This window comes from Uloborus diversus, chromosome 7, assembly GCF_026930045.1.
Source record: "Uloborus diversus isolate 005 chromosome 7, Udiv.v.3.1, whole genome shotgun sequence".
Lineage (NCBI taxonomy): Eukaryota > Metazoa > Arthropoda > Arachnida > Araneae > Uloboridae > Uloborus > Uloborus diversus.
In genome coordinates, this window is record NC_072737.1 from 141,231,426 (window position 1) to 141,243,770 (window position 12,345).

The 12,345-nt window shown below is 30.5% G+C and overlaps 1 protein-coding gene across 1 annotated transcript in view; it reads right to left on the reverse strand.

Moving 5' to 3' along the window:
- Positions 1-1,057: 1,057 nt before the first annotated feature.
- Positions 1,058-12,345, reverse strand: part of LOC129226914 (E3 ubiquitin-protein ligase HECW1-like) — a 55,786-nt gene continuing 44,498 nt past the window's right edge. The window contains exons 13-15 of the mRNA XM_054861544.1: positions 9,983-10,065; positions 4,791-4,893; positions 1,058-1,231 (exon numbers count right to left, since the gene is read on the reverse strand). Coding sequence (XP_054717519.1) covers positions 1,058-1,231; positions 4,791-4,893; positions 9,983-10,065 — 360 coding nt within the window. The remainder of the gene's footprint in view (positions 1,232-4,790; positions 4,894-9,982; positions 10,066-12,345) is intronic.

Here is a 12,345-nt window from a genome sequence, read left to right on the forward strand (position 1 = left end):
AGCAAATTTTGAAGGAATTTTTTAAACTTTCTCTGAATACTAAAAAGTAGGTTTATAAAAATCTTTTAGGAAAAGTTACCATTTTTTGACTTTTTGACATTTTTATTGGCATGTTTCCCCAGGTGAATTTATAATTGGTTCAATGTAAAACTTTTTTTTTCAAACTTTAAAATGATTTAAATTTTTTTTTCAACATATGACGTATTCCTTTATGATATGAATTGCAATGCATTCTGTTCATAAGGACATACTATCAGTTTTTTTATACCAAACCAATTAACCAAAACATTTTATTAACATACATTGCCAAACAGCAAACTTCTTTTTAAGCTTGTTTGAAAGATTGTTCAATGCATACATTAAGAAGTGATTAATACTCAATGTAGCTAACTTCTAATTATGTTTATTGAGGCTTTAAGTTACATTACTCAACTAATTTTGAAAATGTTTCATTGAAAAAATTTGAATTAATTATCAAACTTTTTTTAATTAAAAGAATTTTACATGGATTTAATTAGTAGCGGAGAAACATTTTCCTCAGCTTATGTTCATGGGATTTTGTTTTAAAACTTATTTCTTTATTTATTCATTTTTTTTAAAGCAAAGTTTCATATTATTTACTTTTTGCCTAAAATATCTTTTTCAACACTTTTCTTCAGAAACAAAAACTCTGCTTTTAAATTAACATAAGCACATTAGAACTCAATTTTGAATTCTCACTTTATAAATAAAATAATCTGATTTTTATATAGTTAAAAGTTATCATAAAATTCTACAGATGTCGCTGGAGTCGGACCGGATTTTTTGTTTGATTGATTTCACACTGCTTTTACTGAAATGACAGAGTCTGATAGAAACACATATCAAGTGAAGCCTTGGTTTAAGTAACGATATTACAGTTTGTTCAAGAATGTCCCACTCCCACTTCTAAAATTTCAACAATAACTGTTTATTAATTTATTTTTTTAAATGTAAGCTTAAGTACGATATTAATGATTTTCAGACTACAAAACATATGATAGTTACTATTGTTAAAAAGAAATCATTTCAAACACATTCACTTTCTCACCCTTACAATTGTATCAGGCCTTATTTCTTCTTCACCAGCACTACGACTTCTTCTCCTTGCAAGGGGAACAGGAAGCTTGTTTGGATTGACAAAAGGGGTTTCAATAGGCAATCTTGGGTCAATGAAAGTTGTACTTCGAGATGTATGATCAATGAAAAATTGCTAAGAAAAAATAAAACAAATTTGACCCATTAGTTTCAATTTCCAAAAAAATTAAATTTTAAAAGTTTTTGAACAATAATCATAAAACATGAGTTTAATACATGCTTACTTTTGAGTGAACAAAATCAACAACTCTGAAAATGCAATTGATCCCACAAACAAAGCACATAAAGGATTCATAACTTGTTACGAAAGCAAATTTTTAGGGTTTTTTACTTTTAAAATTTTCTATTCCATCCGATTTTTACAGACTTAAGTTAAGCTGAGTTTCTGCAAGCATCAGCAGAGAAATTTCATTTTGACATGAAATAAAAGGAAAATGTAAGTTATTTGAAGATTTATTTTCCTGACTAATGATGGGAAATGCAATGAATTCTGATTATTTTGTGGAGTAACAAGATCTTAATTCCAAAAAAAAAAATATTAACTGAAAAATTTGTTAAGAATTAAAAGAAAATCATGAGGGCTGTTAAAACATCCAACAATACTTCAATTTAAAATTTAATAAGAGTGCTATTTGATAGCATAGAACAGCTAAATTAGATAACAGCATAAGTTTTGTAATATACGTCATAAAAGGCATTGAAAAATACAAAATGAAAATAAATGAATAAAACCAAGCATGATAATTCAGTTAATACTTCATTTATACCTAAACAAAACAGAATTTGGAATTAAAGAATTACTATTATTTCTAGATATGTTTTATGTCTAGTTAAATGAAATACGGTAACTCCTCGTTATATTACACATTTGGATATATTGCTCATCTCCTCTGTCCCCAGAAAACTTAAAACTTAATCAAACTTAGTTCTAAATTTGAGAACACTTGCATAGTAAGAACATTGTATTTCTCAAGAAAATTCTTTATTTCCTTTTGCAGCTCACAAACAAAACAGGGACGGATTTCATTCTTTTGACTCTTTAGTTATAATGGTCTAAATCTTTATTTTACCAAAGAACTATATAGGAGCATTTCAAATTTTTTTATACAATTAAAAAACCAAATGGTAAGAAAATTTTCTTTTGTTGCTTTCTTTCGAAAATTCGTCCTAATATAAGAATAAGTTACATTTATTGTAGGCTCGCATATCTGTTGCTTGAATGTTACTTTAATTCATAGTTTTTACGACCTTGGTTACATCGCGTTTTCGGAAATACAGTCGACTTCTGCTACAACACGATTCCACTTGCGCAAAATAGCTATAACGCGATTTCATCTCCCGCAACACGAAAATTTTCAGAAAGGAATTTCGATGTGAAAGTATTGGCTTTGTTATTGGCTACAAAAAATTTCTTTTTCGTAAATGGACCTTCATCCCTTTAGCATCACTGGCAGCGAAGGTTCCCACACCATACTAGTCTGAACATAGCTTTGGACATACAAATAACTTTTCCGTATTTCACGTATTTTTTTCATTCTATATGCGAAAGTTGATGAAATATAATGACACCTAAGAGCACTGATCCATCTAAAGTTAACACAAAAAAAAAAAACACAACACAAAGAAAAACAGAAAGTTTATAACAATTAAGGAAAAACTATGGGTTCTCAATATATGCTTGAACAACTAAAAAATGCATCTCTGGTAGCATGACACTATTAGGTGTGAGTGAATCTTCCATATGTACAATTAAAAGTCAAGATAAGGAAATCCGTAAAAGTTCACCAAGTAGTGTCGATGAAAAACGCAAAAATTATGAAATAGGAAGCTTCTCTTTGAGGACTTAAGTAACCAAGAAGAGGGATGTTGCTGCAGATGGAAATGTTATAAAAGAAATACCAAAGCAACTGTATTTAAAAATACATTAGAATATTGAACTGATCACACAGCATAAATAATCAACATCTTCATTTATTAAAGTTACAAATATCATTACTGGATCTACTGCACAGTATTATTATAGAACATTTTATTATTACTACATACTGTACGTACTGTACTCATCTATTTTATATCTCCCTTTCCCGTTGATCACTGATTTTGTGAATGGAAACAGCATTTTATGTTGATTAAGACAGCCATTTTAAAAATAGAAATGAAAATTCAATTCTTTATGTAAGAAATGGTGTTGTATAGTTAAGGAATGGTTTAAAACAGATTGAGGTGGTGTTAACAAGTATCTAAAATAATTAGGTATATTTATAAAAAAAATTACACACTCTTTTCCACAACGTGAAATTTTGACTAACGCGAGGGGGTCTTGAAACGCATCCCTCGCGTAAGTCAGAATTTGACTGTATCACGCTCTTTAACTGTCTCCTAACAAGCCCAACATAACGAGAGGCTACTGCGCCAGAATGAAAAGAACATTTTCATTTTTAAAACAGTTCTACATCCAAAACAAATTCACCCATATTTGGTAGAAAAAAGAATTTACACACACCTACTCATAAAAATTACTAACTTGGGCTCATTACACTATTAAGAGTTTTGGAATTACAAAGTTTGCCAAACTTATTAGGTTTACACTTAAAAGACTTTCATTGACTCATGCAAACGCATATTTAATATAACACACTAACACAATCGAGAAGGGAAATCGCAATATCTAAAACATTGTCAAGCAAAAAAAAAAAAAAAATCCCAAATTAAGAGCTGATTCTGGCAAAATTGTGAACTTTTTTTACATTCCCCATAATAAGTCGGATATTATACACATAAACTGGTAAATTTGGAATTTATCACATTAACCAATTTTAGTGGCGATTATGTTTTATTACCAACAGGGCTGGATTTAGGGGAGGGCAGGCAGGGCTACTGCCCCGGGGCCTCCACAACAAAGGGGCCCCCACAATAAAATTTTTACAAAATATCCTAACTTTCACGGGTCGAAAATATTGGATATATACATACACATTGAAATGCTCGGATATCTATCAAAGTATTGGATATTTTCGAAAATATGATGATCTTTTCGAACCCTGATTAGGGGCCTCCACTCCTTCGTTGCCCCGGGGCCTCCACACTTCCAAATCCGGCCCTGATTACCAGAGAATTTGAAAAATCTCCGGATTAATTACATTTACCACAACATATACATATACTGCTTGAAAATCATTATGATGACCCCACAGTGGTGTAGTTATTTTCTAAGTTTATCTGTGGATGGTTAAGAATAGGGTAGGGGAAATAGCAAAACAATCAATAATATTTTTTTTACATCCCCGTTCTGAAGGACAAATTCTGCTGCATCCAGCCTCACTCTTCTAACCCTCTGCTTTGTTTTTCCTTTTAACATTAAATATTCATAAAATCTTTCTTTCAAAATTACACAAGCTATATTCATCACCCTTAAAATAAGGCATTTTAAGTGCAATTACCAAGCAGTTACCTAAGTTGTATACGGAGTAAATGAAATCAACACATCAGAAAACTATATGGAACAAAAAATTCAAATCATGCAATCTTTTTATGTCAAAAAAAAAAAAAAAAAACGCATGGCAAAAAATATATTAACAGCTTTTGAAAAGGCTTAGTTTATTCTTTCATCTCTTTTTAAAATGTAAGAGAACTTGTCAGACAATTTAAAATTAGTTTATAATGTATATACTCACTTTACCAGCTCTATCCAATTTTGTTTCCCAACCTCTGGGTAAATCACGAGCAGTATCAGCAAACTTATTCAGAAGACTTACTAAATCTCTGTTATGCTGATACCTGTTTAAAATTAAAATAAAGTAAGGAAACCGTGCAATTTTAATTGGGCAAAATTGTGAGTTGAAAATCAAACTTATTCATTAGTATCCTGCCATGGGAAGATAAAGGGCAGTATCTGCAGATATGACTTCTTGAGGTATTTGAAATAAACACATTTTGTATTCCATATTAACAACAGGGAAATGTAGGACTTCAGATTTTTTTTTTTTTTTGGGAGGGAGGGGGAAGGGAGGATGGTATTTTCCATGGAAATCAAATAAGCAAGCTTGTATAGTAAGGTTAATGTAGAAAAGATGAAAGAACTGAAAAATTTTTTGGTACTGCCCTTTACCTTCACATTACAGTATTAGTCCCAGTAACAGCATTTTTTGCAGTAGTTTACAACACAAATTTAATATGAAAAAGAAAATTGACATTATGTTGATTGAAGAATCTAAATCAGTACAGAGAAATGCTTAAAGATGCTAAAACAAGCAATGCTACCTGTGGACTCTATACGAAAAAACATGCTATAAATCTTAGTTAAATTTAAAGATTTTTTCCTTCAAAAATTGGAGGTTGTTTTTCCTCCCCCCCCCCTCCCAACTGAGAAATGGTCTGAAGACTTTTGTAGGAATCTCCTGGACACCTCTCTCCGTTTCTGCTATCAGGGTATCAGTATCATTCATTTAGCATAAAAGGTTAGAACAGATTGCAATAAAAATTGCCCAGATCTTTTTTGACAGTGTTTAATTAATACAAGATTTTAAATTTTACACAATGACAAAGAACTAAATGAGATCCAGAAGAATTATTGTGTTAAAATGGAGTCTATTTCATTGATAGTATTGATAACTAATCAATAAAAAAATATATGAATTTAATAAAAATTTAGCAAGCTAGAAAAAACACTGAACACAAGCAACTCTTATAAATCAGGGGAAAAAAATCAATTATTTTTTCTACTATGTAGAACAGGACTCATATATTATGTTTTATCATTCATATATATTTATATCTCCACAAAGGCAAAAACTGAGAGTTTAAGATACAAAAGAACAATGTACTGACCAGAATTTCAATAAAAAAAGTTCTGACCTGTAAAAATGAAAATTTTGATTTAAAAAAAAAGCAATAAAACTATCTTAATAAAAGGAAATTTAGTATTAGATATACCAGAAATCCATATAATGATATACTGAGGTAAATAGTCCCTTAAACAAAGTTGATATATTTCTGTTGTCAATGCAATTTTTAATCGATTAAACTTTGAGTACACTTTTTCACTACATCATATGATAAGCCCACCAGGTGTACAATTGTACCTTGATTATATCAACAAACTTGAAATGAAATCATTTAATTAATAAATAATTTAATATGTGATGCAACAAGAAAGGAAAACGACCAATAGTCTTTGGACGTGGATAAATCAAAGCATTTTGTACAGAGAAATTCACAATATAAATACAGTGAAACCTGTGTAAGTTGACCACTTGCGATGTGCGGTGCACTACTTTAGTGGTCAACTTAAACAGGTGGTCAATTTATAGAGGTTGATTTATATGATAAAGACTAATTCTGTGCCTGAAAAAAGTGGTCAACTTAGACTGGTGGTCAATTTACCAGGGGGGTCAACTTTACAGGTTTTACTGTAGTACACTAAGTAAATGGGAAAGAAAAGCTGGATAGTGAGAAAGACTGATTTTAAAATTCAAATAGTTTATCTAACACTAATCGTAATGCATTTTCCATTTTTGCATAAGAAAATACAGTTGGACTCGGTTAATACGAACGGTCAAAAATCCGCGAATTTGTTCGCATTATCCGTTATTCTCAACAACCGTGAGTGAATGATACGGAGTAAAAGCGAAGAAATGCTTAACTATATTAAAAAATTATTATTACTAACACATATTGAAATCTAACTATTAGTACATTCAGAAAAATATCACTCATTTCTTATAAATGAATGTTTTTGAAAAATATTGAAAAAGGAAGATGATAATCAACAATTATGGACAGGATGTAATGCACTATGGAAGCATTACACAGTTTTATCTTCACTGCGTGAACACTGAAGATAAAACTGAATCTTCAGTGTTCACAGTTTTGATCAATTATTTAAATGAACAGTTAATCTTCAGGTAAATTGAAATGTCCACAGGTAAACAAATGTACGGCCTTTATTTTCTATGCAAAATTCTTATTTTCTTTTCCACACACAATGGGACTTCTACTACCTAACAAAATGATGAATAATTTCTATGGAAGAAAATTATGGTATCCAACCACAAATATTTTTAGTAAAAAGGTCACAAATTTTTGTTCCTCTTAGCGGAGATTTTCAATTTAATGTATGTATTATAAGTGAAGTTTTTTATGCAATTAAATAGCAAACCAGACTTAACAAAATGTTCGTTATAGCCGTGACTTTGTATTAAACGTGAGCGTATTAAGTTCGAGTGAGCGAGTTCAACTGTAAGCTCAACCGGGAATATTGAACACGGGGTGCCCTAAACTTAAATTTTTAGGAGGGGGGAAGTTTTCATTTCAGCGAATGAAGCTCTGAATTTTTCCAAGTAATAAAAGTCTAGCATATGCAAATAAATACATCTAACAGGAAAAGACACAAGCACCATTAAAAAATTATGCAAATATGAAAATACTCCAGCAAAATTGCATTACTGAATTCAAATTTGCCAAATCGTCATACAAAATATGCTGAATAAGGAAATTTTTAGGGCAATGACAACCCTGTAACCGTCCATCGGGGAGACCCTGTTTGAACATAAGTCAAAAATAGATAAGAATAGCAGAATTTAACATTCACTTAAATTTCTTGGACATTGTTATGTGTGTGTGTATATATATATTTATATATATATATATATATATATATATACACACAGTAGAAGACCGTTATAACGCACATCTTGGGACCAGAGCTTTTGCGTTATATAGATCATTTCACAAATTTTGAAACTAATATTCAGAACATATCTATATATTAGCACTTCAGAATGAGTTTTATCTGCAATGAGTATTAAAGCACCAATATTACAATTAGTTGTTCACAAATAAATATGTTTCACAATCAAAAGAAAGTGCATTATCCTGCACTTCTGCTAGCTTCATGGTTTGCATAACAGCTGCATTTTCAAGAGCCATCTGGTATTTTCTATTTACTGTAAGTACTAATTTTCCCTTAAAAGCTTTGAATTAAGATGGGAAGATGAGAAACTATTTCAAAATTTGATTTTCCTTACAATTTTAGTGCTTGCAAAGCAAAACAGAGGGATTTTTTAAACTTCAAAACATATTGTTTACATCTGAAAAGTTGTGCGTTTTATAGAGAATTGCGTTATATAGGTCGGCGTTATAATGGTCTTCTACTGTATATATATATATATATATATATATATATATATATATATATATATATATATATATATATATATATATATATATATATATATATATATATAAATTAAGCAAACAGAATTACAAATATTAAACAACAAATGTTCCACTACACTTAAATTGTTCCACTACAATCTATGATAAAAGACGTGAATTCAATTTCGCAGTTAACAGTTTACAAGATTTCTCCTCCTGCCTTAGTAAAAAGGTTTTTATTGGCATTATTGTTTCGCAAGCTATCAGAATTAAAAGAATTTGCAACACCATTTCTGCATTTAAGCAAGTAATTTCAGTACTCAAAAACTTACTTTTTCATAATAACTTCCCTAAAAATCTAGTTGAAAACATCTGCTTAAGTATAGCCTTCGATGAACATTTCGCTTCTTTTGAAACAGTTTAACTGTGTAAATGTATGATACAACCGTGACAAACCATTTTTTTATGAATCACCGTAGTGGATAAAATTTTTACACGTGCGAAACAGGTGACCTGGTACGTCTTTGGACTGTTTTTTGGACATGGTTTTTATATTTTTAATGTTTTGTTGACGAATGGATAGGCTTTTTTATCATGCTGAACAACGGACTGGATATGTTTACTTGGATTTCAAGGTAAGACAATTTTGTTATTGGCAGGCACTGTTCCGTGGAAGGCTAATTATCGGAACTTGTTTTCCTAATTAGTCGAGGCGAAACCCCCTGCTTTTAGTTTTAGGTTTGAGCTCTAGTTTACTGTTTTTAGCTTAACAAGTGGTGCGTTTGCCCATTGTTACTCTATATTACATGTACTGGAGCTTAAGCATTCTCTTCTAGTTTATAGTTAAAATTTTGGTCTTTTGACCATAATTAATGAATCCTCCACGGCTGATGAGCTCTGGATTCACTCTTTTTCTATTCCTACTTAATAGCTGTTTGCATTTTTCCTTTTTTTCATCATTTGTTATTTATAATTTGTTTAATATTTGTAATTCTGTTTGCTTAATTTTATATTTACTTGGCTTTTTAGTTTTGCTGCGATGCGCATCTATGGGCTCTTGGTGTGGTCTTTTCAATATTTTTCACTTTTATTATTATTTTATATATATATATATATATATATATATATATATATATATATATATATATAAAAAGTAGGGGTCTCCTTTTTTCTTTCTGCTAATAATAAAATTTTAAAAAGCATGATTTTACATTAAAAAAAAATCTTCCTAGAACAATTTATTAAGTAAATTGGTAGATCTTGAAATTCAATTTTAAAGTAACTGTCTATATTTTACACAACTTTGTCCTAAGTAATTTATTACCACAATCATTACCAGTTTGCATGCTGAACACTCAACTTCATGAATAATGTGAAAAGGGGTTACCCACAAATGATGTCTCCCTTTGTGGGGGGGGGGGGAGGAGAATTCGTGAAATAGTGAATTTGTGATAAGCGGAAGGGGGGTAACAAGAAGTTTGACATCACTTTTTTTATCAAACGTTGCTAATGAAAACAAGCATAACATGTGACAAGGAAAGGGGGGTAAGGTGAAGTGGGACGCTTTGTAACAAGGGGGGGGGGAGGAAAAAGATGCAACATTTATGTGTAGACAGCCAATTATGATTTCTTCCTCCTCCATAATTTTGCATGACTGAAAAAAATATTAAATTATATCATGTGCAAAATTCAACAGGAGTTTCGATTATACCTTTCAAATCCAGAAGGATCTCTTCTTATTTTTGTTATCATATGTTTCAATGAAGAACTTCTATTGTAGACTGCTAAAGCTTCCTAAAAATTTAATAAATAAATATTGTTACATGGGTATAAAAATGACGGGGAAAATTATTGCCACTAAGAAATTATTTTTGAAGTTATAAAACTTAATACTTATCAATCAATGAAAATGAAATTTGAAACTAAAATTAGAGTATCTAAAAGAATATTATTTGAACTAACCTAAAACCACTTCTTTAATATTTCAATCACAAACATTAAAACCTCAAAACATGTTTCATATCATGAACTATCAGGGGTCTGTCCAGGATTTTTCACAGGGTCCGTTTTTTGTGAAAAATCAAAAAAATGCGTGAAAAGTCAATTAATTTTGTGAAAAATCAAATTTTTTTTCCTTTTTTGTAAAAACGAAAGTTAAGACTCTTGAGATTGTGGAAACTGCATCATTAACACTTAAAGTTGAGTGTTTTCTCTCTTTTCTGTTGAGAATATCATTCTTGAATGTTTTTCTAGTATTTGGGGAGGAGGGGGGGAGGCATCGCTCACTGGGAGATGGGCGCCCCTCAAGTATCCATATTTATCAACCATTCTACATCATGTTAAATTATACTTGAAATGTTATTTGTATAGTATTTAAAATAACTGTAAGAAAAAAAATTCAGTCAGGGGTTCAGCATATAACTTTTTAACCCAAGACACGGTTTAAGAGCACAGAGTTTCATTTAAAACTTATAAACTCCGTGATTTTTACAAAAATAAAAAATATTTTATTTGTTTACCTCTTAGCTAAGCGTACTAAACGTCGAAAATTCGAAAAATCAGGTTCCCATAGCGGATGCAAAGAGATTGCAATCCTCAAAGTGAAGGCATCAAAAGTATAAAAAACGGCTTGTAAAATAAATATTTTTGATAAAATTATTTTAGAATTACATTTTTAGAGTCCTATGATAAACATATCATTAATATCTGGACACAGTTGAAGCAAAAAAATAATAATAATAAATAAAATAAAAAATAAACCATCGAAAATGGAATTCCGCTTTAAAAACTTGAAATAACCTTTGTTAGAAAAATAAAGAGACTTTTCCTTCATTTGCATCCTAATAAAGCAAAGTTAGCTTGAAAAAAGAAAAAAATATGATTCTCATATCGGATGTAAAAAAAATTGTGTTTTTCAAAATGTAGACATCTATAGAAAAAAAAACGGTAAATAAAAGAGTTTATTTAAAGTTAATTATCCTTTTTAGCATCGAAAAACCAAACCCATATAACTTTCTCCCAAACTAACAGTTGAACATTGCACCGCCAGTCGTTAAGTGGCGATAAACAGTTAAACATTGCACCGCGAAACGCTTAGTGGCGATTAGTTAGAATTTGGTAACCCTATCTGAAGCGATCACACCCCCGCCCCCCCCTACCATCCTTTGCAGTTCTAAGTTCATTTCGCTGTATATTATTGATTATTAAATCATGAGTGAGGAGAAAAGTGCTTACTACGCCTATTCAGAGAATGTTGACGCTTTTTCAAAGAAGTTTACAACAACACTGCTGCATAAAACAAACTAGCAAAATTATAAACCAAACTGACTTTCAGCTATTAATTTCTTTCAAAGAAACCAATAACAGGCATTATATTTATTTGGCCGTAGTAATTATTTATGGCTTGAAGGAGCATCATAAGAGTGCCAATTTTTTTTTTTCTTTTGCAAAATTAGCTGATTTTGTATAAGTTGATTCCTCTAATTTAACTTTAAAAAAGGTTCCAAACATTATCGTTTTTTTACAGGAAATATGCTGTATTATTTTAATTTGAGATTTGCTCGTTCAATAAACAATTTGTGAAAGATCCGTTTTTGTTTATCAGAATTTTGTGAAGGGTCCGTTTTTGTTTATCAGAATTTTGTGAAGGGTCCGTTTTCGTTTATCAGAATTTTGTGAAGGGTCCGTTTTGGTTGATTGGATTTTTGTGAAAGGTCCGTTTTGGTTGATCGGATTTTTGTGAAGGGTCCGTTAACGGACCCAAATTTGCTCTGGCCAGACCCCTGATATATATATATATTCATGTTTTATTGAATAAAAATGATTGCAACAAGAGATAATTTTAAGGAAGTAGATTCATTTTGACATTCTTATAAATTAAAACCTAAAATAAACTAAAACAAAAAACAATTTTAGTTTTAATTTTTTTTGTTTCTCAGAGGTTCGACTATAGATCACAATAAACAGAAATAAACTAGTAGATAAACACTTGTAACCAGGGTTGGCAAGGTTTTGGACACTATAGTAAAAACCCTGGTTTTTACCGTCTTGTCCAAAACCCTAGTGTCCGAAAGT